Source organism: Biomphalaria glabrata, chromosome 1 (assembly GCF_947242115.1).
Source record: "Biomphalaria glabrata chromosome 1, xgBioGlab47.1, whole genome shotgun sequence".
NCBI classification, from domain to species: domain Eukaryota; kingdom Metazoa; phylum Mollusca; class Gastropoda; family Planorbidae; genus Biomphalaria; species Biomphalaria glabrata.
Genome location: NC_074711.1, coordinates 23,605,947 through 23,633,255, shown reverse-complemented (window position 1 = coordinate 23,633,255; position 27,309 = coordinate 23,605,947). Strand labels below are relative to the sequence as shown.

Here is a 27,309-nt window from a genome sequence, read left to right as displayed (position 1 = left end):
GGTTAGTACGTTCAGTCCATGTCCAAACCTCGGCGGACCATCTTATGACCAGGCAGCCATTTCTATTTTTTTTTTAAATTGTTGCTTGTTTTTAACTACTCATCTCGTTGTAGTACAATGTGTTACTACTAACTATACCCACTATAATAACTGAGGCAAATAATATTCTTTGATAATGATTTTGAAGGAGCAATTATATCAACAGCAGTGGCGTGTCGTATGCAACCTAATTGTTTTGGGGTTGGAATGAGATGGAGTCTGCCTAACGCCCCCAAAGGAGGTCATCAGTCTTAAGGAAACTACCGGATTGTTTTGATAGGGTTTGTCTCCTCGCGTGTTTTACATCTTCCTCGTGCTCATTGGCATCAGTTTTTGTTTAGAAAGCATGAAAAATAAAAGTATTTATCGGTCGTGATTATAACAACAGTTTTACTTGTAATGCTTAAATAATAGTAACAAAGCTCTTTATATTTCGATTGTAATGAATTAATTTAATGGTATTTTATATCATAGAGTGATATGCTGATTATATTTCTATAATATGCAGGTCGTCTCTCCATGTTGCCATTCAGTACAGTTCTATAGACGTTCTTAAGGTGCTTCTCAAGTACGGAGTAGATCCGAATGAACCTTCAAACTTCACATCTCGGAGCAGGAGGAACAGCAACTACTCCAGCAGCGATGTAGTGAGTCCAACCGTCCCTTACATCTCGCTTCCAGGCGTCCAGCAGCATTCGCACAGCGAGATCTCCAGGCAACACTCGCCTTCGCCACATTCCCATTCATCGGAGCAGCCTTATACTTGTGAAGAAGCAAAGCAGCATTTGACACATGCAACTCAGACAAGCTCCTCCACGACTTCTATATCCCAGAGCGTTAAACAGTCAACTTCTTCCAAGATCGCCAGACGTAGCTACGAGTGGGGATCCTTGTCGTCCCAAACTTCAGGCGTCACCAGATCTCCGGCGTCCAGCCGAGCTGGACCTTTTGCCGCACACCTTCCCGAAATTGTGGAAACATCCGTGGAGAATGGATTTAATTTCTCGGAACACTATTCCAAAGACGAGTTGCTGAACTTGCCGTGCCTGTATCTTGCTGTTGTTGACGGTAACCCATATGTTGTTCAACTGTTACTTCGGTACGGAGCCCAACCTAACGTTCAAGACTCTCATGGGTGTTCGCCACTGCATCTTGCCTGCAGTCAGGATTATTTCAACTTAGAAAACATCAGAAGTCTTCTCAAATACGGTGCGAAGATCCACATGAAAAATGTTAACCAAGACTCACCCTGCTCCCTGTACCCGGATATAGTCTCGGAGCAGAAGGCTGTTGTCAGGACCGCCTTGGCCCGCATCAACATCGTCGTCCAGCCGAGCAAGCCGCGCTCAAGAACGTCCACCATCACCAACCCTGCCCTTAGGGAGTACCCCATGCCGTCAACGCCAACTCACGACCAGACGGCATCCTCCAGCAGGTCTGGCAGCGTCAGCCGCTTTTTCAAGAGACTCAGCTCCGATGCCAGGCCGAGGGGTCGACGGATTACTCGCGACGAGAGCTCCAATTTCACTTCTGACGTCATGCGAGAGAGAACTTACTCCAGCGGATCGTGCAAGAGTCTTCGAAGTCGTCACTATTCGTCGTGTGTGGTGGATGATCTTGAAAGCGACTTCTCGATGGTAAGAAAAGCTTATATTCTCTATAGTTCATACTTAGCACACAAGTCTTGACACAATTCACATTTACAAAACCATATATTAGATTTATTCAATACAAACAAGTAACACAATCTTAAAGAAAGAATACAATCTTAGTGTAACAAAATATAGTGAAAAAAAACATGTCTTAAATTTTTAATGGATTGCTTTGACCTTTGATACCTCATGACCTAGTTGTTAGGCTCTGAAAACTAATTTGATAGAATAAACTTTTCAATTAAAGAATGACCATTGTGTGCGCTTTTATACAAGTCTTTAGGGGTCAAAAGATCTAAACCTTTACAAGTAGATCTAGTCTTTTATGTTTTCCTAAAAATTTTGACTTCCTACCAAAAAAAAAACAAAAACAAACTAAATCTGTTTCATTTTGTTATAAAATATCAACATTGCCAGATAATTACATTTAGATTGTTACTCATATGACCAATGTCTCATCTATTGCTAGATCTAGCTAGGTTGTTGTTCGAATGTCTCGTTAATTTCTCTCAACTACATGTAGAGACTGACCACCGGTCATCATGTTGCAGTTCAATCCTTATGCCGTGCTTGGGTCACCCCAGAGATAAGGCACACTCATAATTTGAACAGAATCAACAACCTGACATACAAAGCGGTTTAACAGATTCTATTTCTAGCCTTCTATTTTTATTTTGCTTCTTGTTTATATTATTTTATGAATGATTATTGATTTGACAAGTTAAACAAGAAAAACAAAACAAAAAAAAATACTTAAAAAAAAAACAGCTTATAGTATAGTGTAGTTCAATCGATTAGTTTGGATCAGTCATGTAATTAAATTTGTATTAGATTTAGACTAACAATAATAAATCTGTGCGATTAGAAATATTTTACCAATTGTATTTGCTTAGCGCTTTTTCATGCTTTTAGCTTATCAATACACTATGATCCTATTATTTATCTGAATCAATTGGAAAGGAGTAGGGCGGAGAAGGAAAGGGGTATCTGGGTGATCGCTTTTTAAATCCATTTATAAATATAAAAAAATATATATGAACAACTTGAATTCGAGCTCGAAGGCCTTCTTAGCTTCATCAAGTCGATTAACTAACCACTGTGCCAGGGAAGTGCTTATGAAAATAGAAGGTTTTATAGTTCTCTATTGTTAGTTTCAAACTTTTCTCTCTACAAAATATAAAACTTCAAACTTTAAAGCGGCGACCTACAAAGTATATAGGGGGCTTTTATACCACGTTATCAGTCAAGTACAATATCTTTCCCTTATTCGAGATATCAATAATTACTAATTGTAACTTATTCTTTTTTTTAATTAATTGATTGATTATTTGTTAGGTAAAAGTAATGATTGTGCCAAATTTCAGCTTCATCCGAGAGTCGGTGTGGGAGAAATAACGTGTACAAACTTTTGACCAGACAAGACAGAAAGTGTGAGTTGATAGAAGGTTTGTAAAAAAAAAACAAAGAGTAACAGTAAAAGACGCTAAAAACTGTAACCTTATTTTTTTAAATTTTGTACAAATACGCAACATTACCTCCCAACCTCTCACTCTCTTCTACTGCTATTTGTATACAATTCTCTCCCTTTAGAGTCATAAAATCAGCATTTACTAAACTGTCTGCTAGTATTAGTTTGAAATTTAAAACAATATTTCAGAACTATTTTTTTATAAGCTGTAAAAGCTATTTTTTTTATATTACGATAGTTTAATATGATACGAGTGTTTGATTACTGATCGTGATCATAAAATATGGCGAATTGGAAAGGTTTAAATGTTTACATTCGATATTAAATGTCTAAGATTCGGTATTAAATGTTTACATTCGATATTAAATGTCTAAGATTAGGTATTATCCTTCACTCTCTCTCATCCCCACTCTTTGCCTCTTTTCCATTCTCGTTATTCCTCTATCTCTTTGTCTCTATGCTCTCTGTGTACCCTCCCTCTCTCTAGCCCCCTTCACCCTCTCCCTCCCTCTTTCTTTTTCTCTCCCTCTGTCTCTATCACCCTCTCTTTTTGTGTGTTTCTGTCCTCTTTTCTCTGTCTCTATCACTCTCTTTTTGTGTGCTTCTGTCCTCTTTTCTCTGTCTCTATCACTCTCTCTTTTTGTGTGCTTCTGTCCTCTTTTCTCTGTCTCTATCACTCTCTTTTTGTGTGCTTCTGTCCTCTTTTCTCTGTCTCTATCACTCTCTCTTTTTGTGTGTTTCTGTCCTCTTTTCTCTGTCTCTATCACTCTCTCTTTTTGTGTGTTTCTGTCCTCTTTTCTCTGTCTCTATCACTCTCTCTTTTTGTGTGTTTCTGTCCTCTTTTCTCTGTCTCTATCATCCTCTCTATTTGTGTTTCTGTCCTCTTTTTCTCTGTCTCCGCCATCCTCTCTTTTTCTTCCCCAATCCCTCCCGTTACTTGTATGTATATGAAGGCTTAATATTATTAATATTAATTTGCTATAATTGTTCATTTCGCCACAAGTCTAGAACCACTGTGCCATTAACTTTGTACGGATGACCACGGAGACTGGTGGCCCATGATACCTGACCCTTGAGTTATCTCTCTTCACATATTTACTAGTTGTACCGGCCCCCGTTGTTTTCTGATGGATGAGGTAGGCAACATGTGGCCCTGGTCGAGCACCAGATGGGGCGCCGGGCCACAGACAGTGATTGGCTTCTGGCTCGTTGGTAGATCTGATATCTAATTGTATTTTATGGTTTCTGCTATTCAACCTTTATGAGTTTTGACACGTACGCAATCAGTTTATTTGTTCCCCAGTAAGATTAAAAATATTGGTGTATTATTAATACTTTAAAAGTATTGAAATTAAACTGTTTCTCTCGACACCAAAACTTGACTTGTGTGGTATTAGGTCAAAGGTCGTTTTCAGATGTAAAACTTTTAGTTAAATGCTATAGAAAATTGCAATGAGTACATCTAAAGGAAAGTTGGCTGGACCAAAGTCAAAAGCACTGGACGTTTAGGTCACAAGGTCTTCATCAGCTGCAAAAGAAAAAGAAACAATATTAACCTAAACAATCTAAAATCTAAAAAAAAAACAATATTAACATAAACAAGAAAAATCTAAAAAAAACAAAAAAACTATTTTTTAAAAAAGCTTATATTAAGTATAATTGTATTAATTTGTCTGGATAAGTTTGTGTATTTCGGATTCAGCCTAGGCGTATAAATCTGTACGATTAGAAATATTTTTACCAATTGTTCTTGCTTAGCTTTTCGCTTTCTCAATGGTATCTTGGTGAATGCTAGCATGATCGTATTTTTCTAAATGCATAAAATAATATTCATTCAGGGCTCAAGAATCCTAAAATGGACTAATTCGACTTAGATCACCACATCTGTCAAGAACGATTTCTTTCCCTTGTTCAAGATACCAAACAAAATAATTAATTACCAATCGTCAATAAGCTAATATAAGCTAATTTGTAAATTTTTAAAACTGATTCTTGTTTTGTCAGGTAAGAGAAATAATTGTGCACATTTTTAGCTTAATCCGAGATTCGGTCCCTCTTTTCACCATTTTGAAAATAAAATATTGGCTAAGTTGATAGCAGTCTCGAATTAATAATATCATAGTCGCATTAACTATCTCTTCTTATTACCAATGCCATTCTCATAACACTAATAGTTTAACCATTTCACATGCAGCATAAACATTTACCAATAACATTACTACATCACCAATAACATCATTGCATTCACCAATAACGTTATCATATCACTCATAACTTTAACATATTTATTAAAGACATCGTCAGATCCCACATAGCATTATCACATTCATCAATAACACCATCAAATCACTAATAACCTTAACACATTTATTAACACATTTATCAAAGGCATCGCCACATCCCCACTTAGCATCAATATATTTACGAATAGCATCAGCACATCACTCATAACATCAACACGTTCACCAATAACATTATCACATCACTCATAACATCAACACATTTACCAATAACATCATCCCATTACTCATAACATCAACACATTTACCAATAACATCATCACATATGGCTGCCTGGTCGTGCGGTTTGCGCGCTGGACTGTCGTTCAGATTAATCGATGGTCCAGGGTTCAAACCCTGCCGCTCCCATCCCCCGTCGTCCTGCGGGAGGTTTGGCCTAGGAAGTAACTATCTTCAACTCTGAAGGAACATCCGAAACATGTAAAACATTCTTACAAACATCACTCATGACATCAACACATCTACCTATGCCCAGTTCCTCAGCTACTGACAAAAAGCAGCACTAAGTTCAACTCTATTGGATGCCAATGTAATGTTATTATCACCCTAGCCTTACTGAACCATTTTTTGTGTGCCCCATTTCCATTACCCTGAACGTACCCTGTCTCTATTGATGTGTCCAATTCTCCAATGCCAACCCGGGCGTCATCGACCTGTTAGTAATTCATCCTTTACCCTTTGCTACAGTAAGATAATTTATTTCTGTTTAGTCTTAATTCTGCTCCTCCTTCTTTACGCATCCATTCACTGATTTCACTGATCACAGACTTGAGCTAAAAGAAATGAATTCCAAAATATCATCAGAGAAATAAATAATCTTGAAATTCGGATCTTTGTCACGATCCGTAAAACTAGAATTTCCATCGGGTGCTGTTTTCGTGTCTGTGTGTGTATGTGTACAGATCAGGAGCGGACGGGGTGTCTAATTTGGCCCTGGCATAACCATACGAACCAATAGCGGATCCAGAAATTTTGAGAGGGGGGGGGGGACGATTTTTTACAACCTAACCCTAAAGCTACGTCCTAACCCTATGTATACAATATATATATATATAAAGGCTGATAAACTAAGTAAAATTAGTAACTTTGATGTATTGGCTTCACAATCGAGGCACAAGAAGCGTATGAATATGTTTATTAGGTGTATTTATCGTACTATTGTCCTCCTGATAAGCGAGACCACTTGTAGTAAGCCTGTTTTGGTCAGCAGGAGACGTCAACAGAATGATGGTTAAACTCTCTTTGGATACTCAACCATTTTTTTCGCGCGAAAAAGGTCTAATTTTAAAGAATCTTTTGACTAATGTTTGTACTTGAAAAATATTCTAATATGAATCTTTAGGCCCTAAATTCATTGCAAATACAACCGATTTGTTCCTTTAAAAGAAATTGATTGATAAAATTGATTTAGACAAAGGCTTTAAGGGTCTCAACCGAAAAATAAACAGAAAAAAAAGTTAATTTATAAGTGATTATTCAATAGACCTCTTTCTAACTTACTAAGAGCACATTCACCTTCACCAGTCTCCCTTAGTCTGTTGAATCGTTGAGATACCACACATGATCTGTCGACCGTCTTTCTCCATTCCTCTATCTTTCGCCATAAGTAGAATCTCATGGACATTCCTGTCCACTCTTTAAGTAGAATCTCAGTGACATTCCTGTCCACTCTTTAAGTAGAATCTCATGGACATTCCTGTCCACTCTTTAAGTAGAATCTCAGTGACATTCCTGTCCACTCTTTAAGTAGAATCTCATGCTGTCTTCCCTTCACTTGCTTTGTTTGCCTCATCTTTTTCCTGGTACTGTTCCCTGAAAAAGGTCTTTACGAGCGCTGAGGACCTTGTGATATGCACATAAAGTTTAAGTTAACGTTTTTTGACAGTGGACATATGGTCATGGTGGGACCCTAGTGTTTTTTTGTTTTTTTTTTGCAGGCTTTGAATAAGAGATTGCTCCTATACAAAACAGATCAATTGGATAATCATTATATGACATCAGTTAGGCCAGGTTCACATCTAACTTCACCTTCACTTTCACCTATCCCTTGGTCTGCTGAACCGCTGGGCACCACACAAGATCTGTGAACCTTCTTTCTCCATTCTTCTATCTCATTTGCCTTTGATAGAGTTTCATTCTGATATTCTTTCTGAAAATATTGAAACCTGCCTTTTTACCTACCTGGCTGGACCACTTCGGGGAACCAATTTTGACTTTGTGTTTCCACACTAACTGTCTTTGTAACCTTGTTATTATGTAGTATACATTGTGGCGACCAAATTTGATGTATTTTCACATTCTTATATTTTCAGTTATTGTACATTGGAAAAGGAAATTTGTATACTACATTTTATTTCGTCTATTGAAGCGGCTTAACTTAAAAAAAAAAAAGATAACTAAAATAATGCATTTATCTCTTATAGCTAAACATTTTCTCACAGTTAAGGGGAAATAAACGAAAACAGCTATGTCAGCAAAGATTATTTCCCTTTGCAATTGACGATTTTTTTTGTTCGGATTTTAAATAATATGAAATCATTCTCTGTGTTTTTCTTTCTCTCTCTCCCCCTGATTTATTCTCAAAGTATTTCTCCTCTCCGTTTCCCTCTTTCTCTCCCCCCTCCCTCTCTCTCTCTTTCTCTCACTCTCTATTCTTTCTCTCTCGCGCTTTCTCTATCTTTCCCTCGTTCAGACACACTTTTTCTTGATCCCTCCCCGGCAACTATTGGTTAGCTACCAGACTTGGACGTGCTTGATATCGATCTGAGAGAGTCCAGGACTAGGAAAGAGTAACACCGGTCAGAAAATTGAGATTGGACACTTAAATTTCAGCCCCAATGTCCGTCAATTAAATTAACTACAAAATACCAAGACCTCAGAGACTTCCCATGCTAGAAAGTGACGACTATAACAAAAAAACAACAAAAACAACAACAAAACAACTAACAGAACAAACAAACATAAGAGTATATACATATAGACCTATTCGTATTGAACCTTGTATATACATGATATTGCACATGTGACCTAGGCATATAAAAGATTTGACTGACTATATAGCCTGAACAGAAGTTGTTTTTGTCTTATGAACTTCCGGTATTTATTCATGGAACGGACATTTCTTTTGTATTGACATCCCATGGAAACCAGCCTGCAGCTCACTTAGTGTTGGGTTCAAGTACAACGTCCTTCAAAATGGCGGACTAAAAGTGAAGTAATGAAGATTGTTAGAATGATACTTATTAGAAATGTTATTGTTTTTATTACTATTATAAAAGTGTGACTGGATAAAAAGATTAGGTTTTTTTTAAACCTTAGCAAACAAAAAGTCTATAACATTATCCATTTTATTTGTATTATTGCTTCAGAAGCATTAACATAAGAAACTGTGTTGTCTTAAGTTAGATGTTTTAGTATCAATCGATAACAGTCCTTCATTGAACATATTATCACCCAATATAATCAGTGTATCATATAACTAGTTAACATTCGACATAGTAGAGCCAGAAATAACAAAATAGTTTGTTATATTTCATGTTGTTGCCAATCAACAATTGTTTTCAATCTCAAAAAAAAAAATAGTAAATAAACAAAAAAATCTTCCATTCAAAAAAATAATGTAATGTTATGAACTGATGTGATTGTAACACTGCTGGGATTGAGTTTGTAATTTTTATTTGGACAAAATCAATGCCGAGTTCATGTGTATACAAGGTTTAGACCTTCGTTGAACATCACAGAGCCAATGGTTAGAAAATAAAAGAAATTCAAACACGACAGTTATTATTAAAGTTATGTAAGGTAAAAGAAAGGTGATGTAATGCTCATCTAAGTCTATGGCAGACGGTATACAAGGGTGTAATATCGCCAGCCCAACAATCAATCGCCATTAATTCTCCTATTAGTCTCAGCTACCATTTAGAGCTGGGTTGTTTCAGGCGCGTACTAAAACTCTCTAAGGTTAAAATCACAGTCTCCACCTTATTTTCAAACTCGAGACAAATCGTTTCAAAAGCCAAGCTTTATAACCACCAGGCTATCGTAGCCATCGTATTCCTTAAATCACGTGTACAAAATGTAATAAAACCACCAAATATTACCCATAATCCAACAAAACATCCGCTAAGCTCTTCTAATCACGTCCATCTTGTCACGTGTGTCCTGACACCGCTAGACTTGTCTCCCTTGTGGGATGACCTCATGACAGTAGTTGATGGCGCCCTCCCTGGCGTCGCCGACATCTTTCTTTCCTCGCGTTCTGCCGGTCGTTGAGACCGGCCAATAAAATGCTGGATGATGGACGTTGATAGGAAAGTGTTTACATTCCGGACACACGGAGACAGGGGGAAACAGAGAGACACCGATGTCAATGAAACTTCATGCATTCATATAGTACAGACTCTTGGGGCAGAGTCACTAGACTTAGGTTTAGAATATTTGGATTCCTAGTACATAGCGTGACCTAGTTGCAAACATCCGGGTTTATATTTGCTAGAATATCTGTTATATTTATTACGCATAAAGGGGTGAAGAGCTTAGTTTCCGAACCGTGTGGTTTGGAGTTTAAATTCTACTTATGACTGGTAGTTTGAACTTGGGGGGTGGGGGGCGCATTCAAATCACCCTTCAGTCCAGCGAGCTCTAAACGGTATAGAACATGAGTTGGGAAAGCATTGGCCGTTGTGCTGGTCACATGAGACTCGTTCAACGTTGGCTAGTGAATCAGTCATCTGCTCCATGGATCGCCAGGTCTGAGAGGTGGACTTTGACTTGTATAACTATATTAACTATAGATGTAACTATGAAAATACTAATGTTCGATGGGTCTAGTGATATTGATATTTAAAATACAAATGTAATAGAAATTACACTATATAGGTGGCGACAGTTTCAGCTGGTGCACGTGAAAGGCACCCTGTCTACGCACTTACCTGAACATTCTTGACCTGTCATGAACATTTTAAGACCCAACATAAAGTAGCTTCATAAATTCTTTTTCCTTTGCCATTTCGATTTCGCCTCACGTCACACACATACACACACTGACAATATTTTTTTCTCTGTGGTTTCGATAACAATCTCTTCTGCATTTGTTTTAAAAACAGTTTTGTATGGACATCCTGACATTGTTGTGTACATCTCTTGTCGTTAGACTTTTGTAGTTTAATCTCTTGGAGCTTTTTATCTTATCTGTAGTTTTATTAATAACTTCAAAATGCGATAAAACTGTTGGTTTTAATTTGAGAGGAGCGTCTTTTGGGCTCCTAAACTTCATAGAACTCCCTCTTTAAAAAAAAATAAAAATAGATATGAGCTAATCGTGTCATCATCGGCTTTGCAACCATTTTGCAAAAGGTTTCATTGCGCTGACACCTGGGTTGGAAGCCATGTTGTCTTGAAACAAAAATGGTGGACTTAGAGAGATACGTAATTAAAACCAGGTTTTACTCTGTGGTTTGAAGTTGTGACTGAAATGTAGGTTATGACATTTGTACTTGTAATAAAAGGTGGTGCCTACTTTTCCTTATTGTAGAGATGCATACACGATAGCTCGAATGGTTTTTATCACACTCAACGTATGGGAAGGGGGGGGGGTGCCTCCGTAATGTTCTTGAATCGAGCCCCAGAAGTTACTCTACTGCGTGTAAGGTAGGTCTGATCATTGGTAGGGCGGGGGGGGGACAAATTATATCCATTACCTAATTAATTAAATTGTGTATTGTAAATGCCTGTACCAGTGCTGTCCTGCTCTAAAGTTCTAAGTCTATATTGAATCTTGTCTTGGAGACTAAACAACGTTGTTTTTTTTTTTTTTTTTTTTTTTTTTTGGGGGGGGGGTGTGCTTATTTATTTTTGTTTGAATTGCTAATGATCACAGAGAAGCCAAGTGGTTAGTGTCACCTCCACCTCCTCACTTAGTGCCCTTCTCCCTTTCCATTGGGACATTCTTTTTTGTAATATATCACTCTCTCCTTCTCTCCCTCTCTCTCTCTCCCTCTCTCTCTCCCTCTCTGTTTCTCTATTACCCAACACATAGTGGAGACACTTCTGTTCTGGCACCAAAGAACACCACAGCCACACATAGAGACACACATAGAGACACACATATAGACACATACTTTGTATTTTGATTAAAAGAGTTGAGTAAGTGATCAACTTGAAGCGGAACTGCGTAGTCTTGTCTCGCGCGATGAATGCTCTGCCTGGCACTGAAGCCCCAGCAAGAACAGCGCCTCCCACACCCCTTCACCCCCCCCCTTCATCCCCTATCGATCTGGAAGGGATGTTCCAGTCAATACCTAACCCAGAGCACCACTCTTGTCCGGTGTGCAAATTATTAACTCAGAGAATCCTGGATCACACGAGCGTTCTCCCCCCCCCCCCCTATCTCCAGCATTCCTTCCCCCCCCCCCTTTCATCCATTACCCTAGACCAGGATAGAAAACCTCACATAGAAATACAGACAGACAGAGAGGGGAGGTAACAAACCAAGAGGGGAAACAATATAATATCGTATTTGTTTATTTCGTTTCGTTTCTCTTCATCTCTCCCCGGAAGTTGACAGTAGGCGCAACCATCGATAAAGGGGACTTAACTGTACAAGTGTTCATAGCCTATGTCATACGAGTTGTCTCGAAGTGATTTATTCGCCAGTATTATCCAACGGCGACAGGTGAACGTGCTAAGATCGCGTGATACTGTGTCTTGTTCTTTCTTTTCAAACGAGTGCGTAATAGTGTTGGCAGCTATGATGACGTAATGTAAGTATCGAATAGAGAGTGAGACTAGGGCCTACATACAAACATACATCTGTCTTCTTCTTCGTTTTCATTGGCATAGTGTAACAGATTCTAGAGAAACGTTTTTTTAAAAATAACGACCTCGCATCTTTCGGGGTTTTTTTTTTGCCAAGTTAATAGATATTTTTAAAATGAAAATAAGGTGCAATCATTGTGCAATTAAAGAAGGGGTTTTAATATTTCTATTTAAACTATAAATCACTCATGACAATTTGAGATTTTTTTTACATAGGAGCGTTCGCAATTTTCTTTTTCATTTTAATTCTGTAGCGTCTTTCTTTTTTAAATTTAATTTTTGCAAATTTCAACATATTAATACTATTGATAGACTTATAATGTTTTTCTTATTGACATACTATCTTCAAGAATAGGCCCATGAAAGTCATCTTTAAGCTTACCAGTGTCACTGATAGGCCTACCAGTTTCACCAATAGGCATAAGAGTTTCACCAATAGGCCTATGAGTTTCACCAATAGACCTACCAGTTTCACCAATAGACCTACCAGTTTCACCAATAGGCCAAAGAGTTTCACCAATAGGCCTATGAGTTTCACCAATAGGCCTATGAGTTTCACCAATAGGCTGACGATTTTCACCAATAGGCTTACGAGTTTCACCAATAGGCCTACTAGTTTCACCAATAGGTCTACGAGTTTCACCAACAGGCCAAACGTATTGTGTTTCTCGTTAGTGAAATCTGAGCTCTAATTGTGACCAAAATGTCAATTGTTCTTGATCGCGCGTAGCGGAATCGATTTTGGTCATGAATATTTGAGTGACAATTACTCGACTGCATGTCCATCACGCCAGACTGACCGGGAAACACGGGGGCCCACAACGTGACAGCGTGGCTGTTTTTTTTTCCCCGTTTAGATTCAATATATCTAGATATAAGCTTTGTGGTGTTTTAGTAAGCGTTCATTGTATTGTTCATATCCTGCAAGGTGATAGTGTGTCTTTACTGTGTGGATAGTGTCTTCAGTGTGTGGATCTGTGGCAGTTCTCGAGAGACGATCTGTGAGAATATAAGGACAAGGTATTTGAGGGAATACCTTCTTGTTCGTCTCATTCTGAGAGTTGCTTTGACATCACTTTTGGATTTCCACTTTTCGTTTTTTGTATGTTCGAACAATGTGACCGTATCTCAATTTTTGATGAAGAGGTCAAGTCATGTTATTATATGCTGATTGTGAAAAGTATTCGTGGAAGATCGTTTGACCAGTTGTAATTATCGTTTCTACTACCACTCCTACCCCCCCCCCACTCGCATCTGCTCCTTTTCCAACCAAAGCTAGCCCCAGACCAGTGACCATGGCAATTGTTGCCAGGAGCAGCTATTGACCCTTGGGAAATTACAGGAGACAGAACGGAGGGGGGATATTCTGATGTGACCAAGTTAAGGTGAGTTTTCCTATTAGTGTGTGTGCATGGTGTGTGTGTGTGAACCTCTTTCTGTATAAGTTTCTGATGATTCTATTATGACAATTACATAAAAGCCAACACACCATGACCTGCAGTCGCCCACAAAAATTGGCCACCCTTATAAAGTCAGGTGAGGTCAGCATTTAGGACATAGTTTTATTTAAACAGTCTATACAAACAAGACTTAAAATGTACATACATCTAGTGTGTGCTATACCGATTTCAATCAAACAAAACAAAACAAAAAATTAAGTGTTTCTTGCAGCAAAGACCACAAAAACATACTCTAATTGTAATAGGTTTTGTTATTGTGAGTCTATTCTCCGCAATAAAAGGTACACTCGTTTACTTGGTGATGTCAATTTGTTTTTTCTTATGACTTTAGGTAGAAAGGTCTGTTATCACGTGGAGTGCGCGTCAATGTCTCAAGAGAAGTGTAAACAGGAAGTTTACTTACACATTGTCTTTTCGAACATTTTAGCTTTGAGACAGACTAATAAACATGCAAAGGGAGTTCTTTAGAAAGGAAAACATTATTATATTTTTTCCTCTTCGATAACTTTCGGTTTGGAAATCTGTGTATTATGGAGACGAGCTTGTTTCAGGATCAACAACACTGTCCAGTTCATACTGAATCTATTATTGAATTTAATAAATATTAGGGCTTGTCTACTTTTATATAAAGTATTTCTTATAAAAGTGTTTTCCGCTCAAAGGTTCTAGAACTGCTTTCATTTCAATAACACTAAACAAACGTTACAACAAAATACTATAGAATTTATCTTTTGTGTTGCTATTGTTATTCTTGAGAACTAGTAATAATAATACCAATAATATTAAAATTATTACTATTATGAATGCATCTCTAAATCAAGCTTCGTTTATATTGCTCTCTTCTGTTGGTAGCTATTTTGTTTCTCTATAATAATGGCATCCTTGCCTACGGACATTTTATAATTGTAGTTGGAAAAAAGTAAGATCCCTTTAATTAGAAGAAAAAAATGACGAGAGAGATAGAGAGAGAGACAGAGAGACAGAGAGAGAGAGAGAGTGGGGGGGGGGAGGAGTGAGAGAAAGAGAGAGAGAGAGAGAGAGACTGGAACGCTAGATCATTAGCTGAGAGTGTCTATGGTGTCATTAATATCCTGCCAATTAAATTGTATGGCTGGCCTTGACACTTGTGTTGTCCATAACATTAGCTTCACATCACGATGTGTTGCAGGCTTATCAAATATTAAAAGTTCTAAATCTAATGTTATAGATAGATCTATGTTATAGTTAGATCTATGTTATAGATAGATCTAAATGGATCTAGAAACTCTCTGCAACATTATAACTATCAACAATAGATCCATGTTTTGATTGAAATGGATGGGGCTGTAATGGAGGGCGAAACCGAAGTAGTCATTTACTGGTCAAAAGCCTTCAAGACACTTCTAATGACCCCTTCTGGACGGTTCCTCAGTGATAAAAAATACTCTGTTGTTGTATAATCTACACAAGTTTAATATCATTGGACAAATCACATCAAGGAAATCACGCTCACTTTATAGGTATCAAAGCTGTCTTAATAAATGCCCGACTATCCCTATAATCTTAAAAAATATCTTGAGTGTCCAAGTCTTTTTCTCCCTCCATCTCTCTCTCCCAATCTATCTATCTATCTATCTATCTATCTATCTATCTATCTATCTATCTATCTATCTATCTAGGGTTCAATACCCAGTCGGGAATATATATATATATATATAGATATAGATATATATATAGATAGATAGATAGATACATACATAGATAGATACATAGATACATAGATAGATACATAGATAGATAGATAGATAGATAGAAACACAGATAGATAGATAGATAGATAGATAGATAGATAGATAGATAGATAGATAGATAGATAGATAGATAGATAGAAACACAGATAGATAGATAGATAGATAGATAGATAGATAGATAGATAGATAGATAGATAGATAGATAGATAGATAGATAGATAGATAGATGCGTGACTATCGTTTTAACTTACACGATGATTTCTCTCTTTGGCATTTTTTTTTTTGCTTTACATTTCCTAAAATTTATCTCTGCTGTGGTGTGCCTCCTTTTCTTTTGAACTTTGACCTTTGTAATTTGATTTCGGTATATTCATAGAAAGTCCTTTTTTACATTTCCCTTCTCATTTCTCTAAGATTATACAAGCACTAAGACTCTAGAGACCTATATACAAAAGTGCATATTTAGCTTTCATCACATTCTAAACACGGGGCGCCAACAGCAATACATCTTGTCGCCCCACTTTAACCCTCACCTCAATTTAGTTGTCAGCAGAACCTGAAGCCCGCGTGAGCGCCCTATACGTTTGACACATCAAACGAATCTTTCAGCGCGTGTGTGTCGAGACGACCTCACCCCTGTCCTTTGTGTCTCCCTCCCCTGGCCCCATCACTGGTGTGCCTATACAGAAGATGGATGGGCAGATAACTTCTATCAAAAACAACAGTTTTGTGTAGCCATCGACTAAACAGCGCGCATTCTTTGCGTCTGCTGCCTTTACTCGCAACCCATCATGTGATAAGGCACCCCAGACCCAAAAGACCGGAAGTGACAAGCATCTAATGAGATCAACGCACTCTTAAGACAATTATCTTTCGTTCCGTATGCTGAAGAGTTCCGGGCTGGAAGATTCACAGTTCTCCTTCTCCAATCGTTACCACTAGGCCACCTCATCGAGCAGCGTCCAGCCCTAGACATCCCCCCTGTCTATAAGCCCAGCATCCCAGGCCTAGCGCAGCTTAACTTGGTCAATTCGGTCAATATCACTTAATGTAATTTCTATGGGACCATGAAGAAAAATACGGCTGGATGTTTGCAAGCCCCACAACTCTGCATGGAAACAACAGCATGGCAGTGACATTAGTCTTCGGCTTCAGCGTCGTAGACATCTTTAAAGTTTAGGCTCATGTTACGTATGCCTCTTCTTTTCTCTCGTCATTTTGAATTAGCCTTAATTTGGACATTTGCTAATATTAGAGATCAAATATCTTAAAAGACAGCAATGGTGTGGAACATTCAATTTGATTATTTAGTTGGTTTTAACCAATATCTATCTATGATCTATCCATCAATTTATCTATCTTTTTTTTGTTCGGTTGTACCAACACTACATCTACAGACCAGGGCTGGCGAAATCTGGTCACGCATGACCCATCAAGAGATCGCTCACCAACCGTATAATGATCTTCACCAAGTATACAAAATCTTTGAAAGATGCGTTTCTTGATTAGATCGATATCAATCTGAATCACTCTAGTTTTTGGACTTATCCTATCATAATAAAAGAAAAACTGTGGTCAACCAGTGTTTGTCTTTGTCACAGATGCCATTATAGATTTATTTGTATATTTCACATTTAAAAGCTTATGTGTAAATAGAAATATAAACCCTTGACTGAGCCTCAGGAATTACCCCACAAATCTAGATCCTTGACAGCGCCTCAGGTTTTACCCGAGACGTAATTACGATGTTGCAAATCTATTGGTTGATTTGAAAATAAATAAAGACATTTTAGCGCCAGAGAATTGACGAGAGTAGAAAGAACGCCAGTCGATGAAAGAATTTCCTAGTAGACAGTCGCGTTTTCTAAGAGCTCTGATTTAAAGCCTTTGTAATATTTTTGTGCTTGTGATCTGTAACTTGTACATAAGCTGTACTTACGTTTTATATTTCAATAAAGTTCCAGAGTTGTGTTTTAACAAAGAATCTTTTATTGTGAATCCTAGATCGTCATTTATTCAACTATTTTAATTCAAGTAAAATCCCCGGCACCACGACAACACATGTTGTGACAGTCTTCATTGTAATATATATACTGCAGATGTAAATACATGGCGGAAAACCAAATAGTTTGCAAGTATTTGGATGTATCAGGTGTATTTCATAAAGGAAGTGCTCAACTAAGTTTTAAAAAAGTTAGATTATTTGTTTTTTGTGTGCACCTTTTACCACTGCCAATCAATTTTTTTAAGCTCTTAAAATTTCCCCCTTTCAGATCTTGTGGTCTATAGGGCAGATGATGTAAAGGTCATCTGGTTTTTATTTGGCTTATGGTTAACCGCCTTTACTTTTCCCCGACTAATGTCAGGTACCCATTACAGCTGGGTGTACTCAGAGGCGCCGGAAGATATTCTTCACCAGGATTCGAACCTTGTTCCCCGGTTCGGAAGCCAAGCGCTTTACCGCTCAGCCACCTCCAAACTCTTGCGTTAACAACTTTTATTTAGTTGACAATTGTCCTTGACGTTGTTTATTGTGAAAATCTCCACTTCTGTTGTTCAATTTGTCCTTGCATTGATGTTCATGAACGCCATCAATGTATTCTCGTGCCCCTCTACTGACCATGTGTAAATTGGATTCGAATAGTTTGGAACACAAACTGTGCGTGTGTGAGTGTATGAGAGTGTCTATGTCAATGTGTAGTTTTGTTCTAAATGTGACCCTATCCAGCCCACATACACACTAAGGAAAGCAATGAACTTTAGTATTTTGATATCCTGCACAGGATTTAGATGTAAACATTCTGAGTCTGTAGCTCAATATAAGAGTTTGACAATCAAATATACAAAAAAGACCATTAATGACTAATTGTTTAATGTTTTATTCACTCATGTTTTGTCTATGCCAATAAATAATTGTGTAAAGTTTTAACTTGATCCGAGAATGGGTGTGGAAGAAATAACATGTAAATTTTTTTTTACCAGAGAAACAAACATATAGACAGGCAGACAGACAGATTGAGTTGATTTAAGCTTTGTAAAACAAAATACACAACAAACCAGCCACTGGGGATTTTTCCGGGCTTTAAGTTTAATCAATCCTCGAACTCCTGACCTTTTGAAAGACTGCTGGGAGCTTAACTACATGACCACTCCTTTGTGGTGGCTTAGTATTTAGTCAGTCAAATGTGTTAAACTGAATTGAATGCGCCGTTTTTTTTTTTGTCAAACACCCACGCAGGTTAACTAGTACACTGTGGGGGGTGAGGGGGGGCACGTAATGAAAGCTTCTGGCTAAAGCAATCACAAAATTTGAAATAACGTTGTCTTAGGATGGTCATTTTTAAAGGAAAGAGTGCGAGTTTTTGGAGAGACAGATTGTCCTATTTTAAGAGTGGGACTAATGCCAATGGCTTAAAATGGAATAAACGATGGTCCTGTTTTAAGGGAGAGATTTCCCATAATGCACCCTAAAAATTGGAATCTGTTTTTGAAACCAGAATTTGTGGTATCCTTGTTCAAACATTGTTTTTAAGTTCATCGTTTTTTTTGTGAGGACATTTGAATAACTTGTTAATGGGTTAGAATGTCCATTGGAATCCGAGTTTGTCTACGCGCAAAAGAGTTCAATACCCAGTCGGGAATATCCAAGAAGAGATTGTCTTCAAATCTTTGGTTTAGGTCGTCATAGAATAGTTCGTAATAGGCACATTAAACAGTAGTGGGGGTGAGTGGATTATTATTCAAATTATTCTAATGGATAAACTGGCTTTTAATGAAGAACTTTTTTAAATTGTATAAATGTTCATCTTTCTTCGGACCCCTTACGATCGTCTCTCGGACCCCTGGGAATCCGAGGCCCACGGTTTGACAACTACTGCTGTACCTAAAGACACTCTCTGTTATTTCATTTACAATTTAATGATGATTTACATACAATATAAATAGGTTGGTTTTCAATCTTTATTATGAGCGTTTATATCACCGAGACCCTTGAGCGAATGGGGACAGATTCAATAATGAACAAATCTACACAGTATGCCTAATGCTGTGCGGGATTATACAATTCACAAACATTTGTCTAGTAGGACCATAAGAACAACGTATTTGTTGTTGGCTGATTGTCAATGTAGCTTCAGACAGCTAACCCGACCAACTCTTGTAGGAGTCTCACTTTGATACACATCGGTTTACAAATTCCCCAAATTCTCTATTTTAAACACACACCCACCAAAACACATTACATTACAAGTTTTCAAAGTAGTGAAAAAGTAACTTAAAAACTAATATTCTAAAATGTACAGACACACCAATCCATACAGACACACCAATCCATAAAGACACACCAATCTATACAGACACACCAATCTTAAAGCTTGTCCGAAGGTTAAGGAGGAGTGTAGTGAGTCACGTGGCTAGCTGTGATCTACATATTTGGCCACTCCATCGCAGACATAACTTCTGTCTACCGGTGAAGGGTTTAGGTTCTTTTTTTCGCCGTCTATGTCTGTCCTCGGCAGAAGATTTCCTTTTGCATTCAATGTAGGCCATCAAAAGAAATCTCCAGCAATCTTGTTCGGAAGCCACCAGCTGCCTGGTGCTCTCTTCTATGTTAGTTTAAGCAAGCTGGACCCTAAGCTCTGTTAGACCGTTCACTTTCTGTTCACCAAACAACATTGTACGCACACACACACACACACACACGCTATATAGCCATTATCTGCATACACAAGTTGAATAGCTTGTTATGAGCATCATTTAAAATCAAAGACTCGCCAATGTCTATTAGTACAACATATCGCTATCCTATCAAGATGTCACTGTAAACATGTCAAATATCTTTTATTTCTTCTTCAACTCCATACTTTTTTCAACGGAAACAAAATCAATTCTCTTAAGGAAAATCTTTCACTCTCCTATTCGACACAAATCTTTATCACTGTGTTTGTCAGTATTGATTAGCATCCATTACGGAGCTCAGGTGAAGGTCAATGTGACTTCAAGAACATAATAAATGACATTAAAAAAAAAAAAAGAAAAAAGAATGTTATGGTCGAGATGAAGTAATATTACTTTAAACGTATACGCTATAAGATATGAGATAACTGTGTGAAACAAGTAAAAATGTAGTGGGATCTAATTGAGTACGTGGTATCAAAGAACGTATTGGTTCTACTTGGAGCTTGTTAGCAAGGGATAACATTTGACTTCAAATTCTAATTTTTCGCTCATGCTTCACTTGATGATCAGTTACGGTCACAGATGTTCCAACCTTTCCAGAGCTCATCATTTAAGCCACACATGATTCCTTTTATATTGAACACAAAACAGTGTTTCCAAGCTTAAGTGAAGATGGCAGACTACTTTTAAAAAATTCTTTGTCTCTCTAGTCTAGTCACCAGACGAAGTATCAGTTTATATAGACTACTTTTAAAAAATTCTTTGTCTCTTCTAGTCACCAGACGAAGTATCAGTTTATATAGACTACTTTTTATTCTGTCCATGAAATGGCGCCATCCTCCTCCCAGTCATCCCCTCCCACCAGTGTAGTATTCTAAAAGAAAGGAAAAGAAAAACATAATTAGCTGCCTAAGGGAGAGAACAAGCGCGAGATGAATTCAGTCCCCTTTTCCCTTTTCTTTCCCTAAATAAAGACTAAGTAATGGGGAAGCTACTCTTGAAGCTGACCGAGCCCAGGAAAAGACTTGTCTTCTCCTTCTTTTCCAATTGATCAATAAGCCGCAATAGAGCTATTTTAGAGGATCATGGTCATGAGACTTGCCACCAAACTTTTAAGTTGTTTGGCTGTGTGTATGTGTGCGCGTGAGTGTATGCGTGAGTGTGTTTGTCTGTCTTAAGCACAACAAACCAAAACAAAAAAAATAAAAAAATATAGGACTTTGTACACCCATAGTACACACCTCCCGTAGGTTAGTAGTACACTCGAACTACATAATGCCAGCTAAATTGCATACAAAACAATGACCCTGAAGCCACCGATATGAACGTATAAACTTTGTGATTTTTTTTTTTTTTTTTTTCTTAGCCTCAGAGGCGCCCAAAGATTCCAAAGTTGAAAATCCTAGTGACAGAAGTTCTCTATTTAATACACAGATGGAAACAAAAAATAACGAAAGTTTATTCTTTTTTCCACATGATGTATAATTTATTTTAAAGTGATTGCATACAAAAATTTAAACTTGATTTTAGAACACAAAAGGGTCGCTTTGAAAAGGTCATGTTTTTGTTGCACTTACAAACACATCATAAACCAAATTAACAATGCAATGTCGTACTGCTATGGAATTCTATTGCGTGCCTATCAGAAATCTCTTTATCTCCTTTATTATTTTTCCATGCTTCGAAGTTCTTCTTCTTTTAGCTCATTACTATTTCACTCCCCTGTTATGATTAATTCAATAGCTTTGTTGTTTGTTATCAGAAAATGTTTTATTTGGTCTAGAATTAAAGGAGAATGCAGGCTCTTCTTTATACAACACAAAGTCAAGTTTATAAAATTAAATTTTAAATTAATTTAATGAGTTCAAATCAACGATGGGATCGTCGATTAGGAGAGAAAGAGTTAAGCGTATTTTAAAATAGGATTGATATGTATTTGCATAAAATGTTGTAAATTAATTTTAAAAACCAAAAGAGTACGTTCTGGGAGGACCATTAACTATCACGTACAATTGTTTCAATCTGGATGACGGAAACAGATATACCCTCCGATAGTTTATCTAGTTATCCAGCGAAGACTGTACCAGACAATAACTGGTTAGTAACTTAGTTTATATATATATATACTTATTCTATAAATTATACTATATCATTACTTGATATTAAAATACAATGTACTCTTTTTAGGGACCAAAAAGTCACATAGTTCAAGCAATACAAAGGCAATAAGGACACCTCGAATTCTAAACCAATCTTTTTAAAAAAAAAAAAGTAAAAAAAGAACGTGAGAAGCAAAGAGAAAAAAACAACTTTCCCTTGGGGCTAATAAAAAAAAAAATCAGAAACCTCTGAAGTTAAGGGAGAAATGTGTATGTGCCTGGAAGGGGGGAGGTCTAGAGAGAAGACGATTCTTAATTAGAAATCATTCGAAATTGACATCTGAAGGTCACAAAATGTGCGAATATGTCTCCTCTCATTTCATAATTAAGAAAGGTGATTTTTTTTTCAATGACTATGTTTTTATTGAGTATTTAAATATAAAAAAAAATTATAAGCTAAAATGTTTAAACAGCAGTTCACATTATTTACTTTTTTAAGAACAGTGTACTAGTTCTACTATAACTCACACCTTATTATTACAGCACTCACATTTGTTCATCTGTCGCCACCTTTGAGTTCTAATAGATCAACAATATAATTCAGTGTCCTTGTATTATTGCCTCTAAGCTCTAAGAGTTAATACGAGTCAGTGTCCTTGTATTATTGCCTCTGAGTTGTAAGAGTTAATACGAGTCAGTGTCCTTGTATTATTGCCTCTGAGCTGTAAGAGTTAATACGAGTCAGTGTCCTTGTATTATTGCCTCTGAGCTGTAAGAGTTAATACGAGTCAGTGTCCTTGTATCATTGCCTCTGAGCTGTAAGAGTTAATACGAGTCAGTGTCCTTGTATTATTGCCTCTGAGTTCTAAGAGTTAATACGAGTCAGTGTCCTTGTATTATTGCCTCTGAGCTGTAAGAGTTAATACGAGTCAATGTCCTTGTATTATTGCCTCTGAGCTGTAAGAGTTAATACGAGTCAGTGTTCTTGTATTATTGCCTCTGAGCTGTAAGAGTTAATACGAGTCAGTGTTCTTGTATTATTCCCTCTGAGCTGTAAGAGTTAATACGAGTCAGTGTTCTTGTATTGTTCCCTCGATGTTCCCTGGTGTAACGGATCTCGGTTCCATGTTAGATACCCGCCTCTTTTCAAACCCATGGGAGGGGGGGGGGAGGTTTGGGAATTACGATGACAGATTGTTTTTATTTGCTTCCTGGTCTTCTACCAGAAGTTCACTGTCAAGGTATGTGTTGGACGGAGGAGTACTTGGGTTCGAATCTCAACAAAGATGGATAGACATTCAAATCTTTTATTTATTTTCTATTTTCGCAGATGTTTCAACATCCTTCTTTTTATTTTCTTCCAAAAACGTGACGGTGTAGAAACAATAAACAGGCCATTGACACTTCAGTTGTTCTCCTTATGTGGAACCAAGTGACTAACCTTTCAAAATTAAAAACTTAAATCAAATCAAAGTTTCGACTTTTTATAAAATCATGTTTCCATTCATTCTTGTGTTCGCTACATCGCTGGTTTGTTGAATCCTATTCATGTAGGTTCTTATCATCTCAAACTGACTACTGTCGAATATCTATCCCTTGACTACGTGAGCTTCGAAGTTGTCTGCCTAAACAGATGAGACTTCGAAGAACTGTAGTAACACAAGTCCAGGTTTTAACTCTCATATCTGTTTCTGAACATTTGAATCTGTTTTGCTTCATTCCAGTTCCACTTTCTCACCAGGAACCAATATTGACTAGTTTAGGTCAAAGTCGTAGAGTCTTCATCGAACAGCTGGACTAGAAATCTCTGGTCACTGGTCAGTCAATCATAATTCACACACACAAAAATCTAGTTTTAGAATAGCTCAACCTAATGAGTCTAGTTTCGGATTAGAAGTTTTGAAACCATTTCATTCCATTTATACTTGTCATTATCTCTCTCACTTCGTCGGCACACATTCAATCAATATGTAGACGTATACACACACGTGAACATACATACACACACACACAGGCATCTTTCCAAGTGTCACACGGGAGAGAGCTGATATACTTCAAGTCGTGATCATCAAACACACTCATACACAGTGACCACTCGTTTACATAACACACACACACACACTCAGAGAGAGCGAGAGAGAGAGAGAGAGAGATACAAACCCATTGTTTCATCTCTCCTTCGTACATCTGTGACGGCTAGCTCTGGTCTGGGGGTAAAGCCTCGTGTGGTGGTTTGTCCTAGATTTTTTTTTTATTTTGCAATTATGGCCTGTTGACTAAACTGTAGTTAAGTTGGTCGAGCAGGTGATGAAGTATGGTGAGAGCGGAAGTACTCACGAAGTGCCCACGTCACGATAACGGTCCACCTGGTTCTACTGAAAAGGTAAATACTACATGTAGAACTTTGTCACGTTTTGTTGTGACTATCTAACACTGGTCAATCTACAGGTCACCGTATAGAGTCCTATGTAGGTAGGACAAAACTAGGGGATGTTATACACGCTGACAGAGAATCAAGCGGTTAGGGTTAGGGTTTCTATCTATGCTAATTCACTCTATATTCGCGAAAATACCATTCAGTGATCACGAGATCTCTTAAACTATCGTACGTGTCGCATAAAATTTCGTACACAGTTTCCTTTTAACCAGTAGGTGCTCAATAAGAACGCTTTTTGACAGATTCGCAACCTGACCGCCGCTATTCGCGAAAAACTGCAAACTCTTTCAAACTTTTGTATTTTATTTTCGGTACTTCCCCAAATGGTCACAGTCTAATTACAAAGCATCAATAGAAATATGTCACACATTTCGTATTCTTAAAGCAATGTTTTGTTGTCCCGAAGTCTTCCTATTTTTAATATTCCTTGCGTCATTTCCACTTCCTAGATCTACATTGACAAGTTGTCCTTCATTCTAAAGCAAAAATAAAGTCCTAAAAATTGTCAGCCAATGTGAGTGTGTGTACGTATTTTTTTTTTTGGGGGGGGGGCTATATACGGTTTGTAAGGGTAGTTTTTTTTTCCTAAATAATAAAAATAGTGTGTGTATGTGTGTTTTGGGGCATTATAGTGCGGGTGGATAAGAAGGCTTCAGAAGTGTTTGTGCGTACTCCATAACATGGGCCGTTGGTGTAAAGGATGAAAGAGACATCAATAAATGGGACACATAGAATGTGAGGGCTAGAAAACTGTGTTCGCTGGCTGTGGGTAGTGTTGTAATTGGGGGGTCATTCTATTGATGGATTTTAAAGTGTTTAAAGCGATATAATCATATACCAACTATTTTAACAGTAGTGTAGCTCATGTTTCAGGTATAGCTATGCTCTTCTAGAGTTCACTAGAGTTCAAGGACAGCTGTTTCATTTAAATATACAATGGCCAAGTGTTTTGCATACTCAATAATAGGAGGATGTGAGCCCTTCATTTGTAGAATAAAAAAGACAAAAAAGGACACAGAATTTGAGGGCTAGAAGTCTGTTTTAGGGGTGGGGGAGCGTTGTATTGTATATATATATATATATATATATATATATATATATATATATATATATATATATATATATATATATATATATGCAGAGAGAGAGAGAGAGAGAAAGTTTGTGTTGTAGGATTGGACAGTAACCATATTCTTCGATCCTCACCTGACAAAGGCTAAAATAATTTTGTCTCTAATAAAAAAAAATAATGTGATCTTTGCATTAATAATTTGATTCAAAAACTCTGGCCATTAGATTACCCTTCCCAACCCAATACAAATAAATGACATTAACATACTGTTCCAGACATTACATTTAAATTCCTGCTGCCCCTCTTTCAGGAAAACAATTCTTACCAGGCCTGCTCAATGGTGCGATGATAATAACCAGAATAACACAATAAAACAACGTTTTAGGGTCAAGGTCGAACAATACCGGGTTCTCTTCTAAAAGCTTCATCTGTTTCTTTAGTATTATTTCGCTTTCAATGTGACAATGATTTGAAAAGAATTTACATTGAACAAAATCCACGTTTCATGGACATTTATTCAAAGTTTGTTTGAATCAATAGATCTTGGGTTGTTTCTTTTCAACATTATTCACAGCATTCAGTTTCTTTTTCTTTCCCCACGCTCATTCTTTGCTTTTTTATTTTAAATAAAAGGTTTAATCTCCACTCTACCGTCTGTGGCCCTGTGTGTGTCTGTGTCTGCCTGTCTGTCAGCTTGTTTGTATGTCTGTCTGTGGCTGCCTGTCTGTCTTTGTCTTCCTGTCTGTCTGTCTGTTTGATTGCTGCCTTTTTTTTGTTTACTTGTCTGTCTGCCTGACTATATTTGCTTGTATGTGTCTGCCTCTCTGTGTCTGCCTCTCTGTGTCTGCTTGTCTGTATCTGCTGTTTGTGTCTGCCTACATCAGTATGTCTGTGTCTGCTGTATTTGTCTGCCTGTCTGTCAGCACCAATATGTCTGTGTCTGCCTATATGTGTCTGCTGTCTGTTTCTGCCTGTCTGTCTGCATCAGTATATCTGTGTCTACCTGTCTGTGCCTACATGTCTTTGTCTGCCTGCCTGTCTGCGTCAGTCTGTCTGCGTCAGTCTGCCTGCGTCAGTCTCTCTGTTTTTGCCTGCCTTAGTATTGTTGGTTGTATTGCATTGCATTTTGGTGTAATGAAGCAACATGTCCTCCATCTTGTGCTTGACGACATCTAACTTGCAGTATGCACTGACATTTATCAATTTTGTTATATCCGATCTAGTGACTCTATCCACTCTGTTTTGGTATGGCTGCCTCGTGTTATTGTTATCTAAATTGTAGGCTACGTTCTTCTAGTACATAAAGAAATACACACTCAATTTCCCTGTATTGTATCTCTACACACTCAATTTCCCTGCATTGTATCTCTACACACTCAATTTCCTTGCATTGTATCTCTACACACTCAATTTCCCTGCATTGTATCTCTACACACTCAATTTCCCTGAATTGTATCTCTACACACTCAATTTCCCTGCATTGTATCTCTACACACTCAATTTCCCTGCATTGTATCTCTACACACTCAATTTCCCTGCATTGTATCTCTACACACTCA

At 37.5% G+C, this 27,309-nt stretch overlaps 1 protein-coding gene across 1 annotated transcript in view; it reads left to right on the top strand.

Annotated features, from left to right (window-relative positions):
- Positions 1-27,309, top strand: part of LOC106080104 (uncharacterized) — a 345,965-nt gene that overhangs the window by 11,324 nt on the left and 307,332 nt on the right. Inside the window, exon 2 of the mRNA XM_056028968.1 lies at positions 548-1,676. Within this exon, the coding sequence (XP_055884943.1) occupies positions 1,263-1,676 (414 nt within the window). The 5' untranslated portion in view covers positions 548-1,262. The remainder of the gene's footprint in view (positions 1-547; positions 1,677-27,309) is intronic.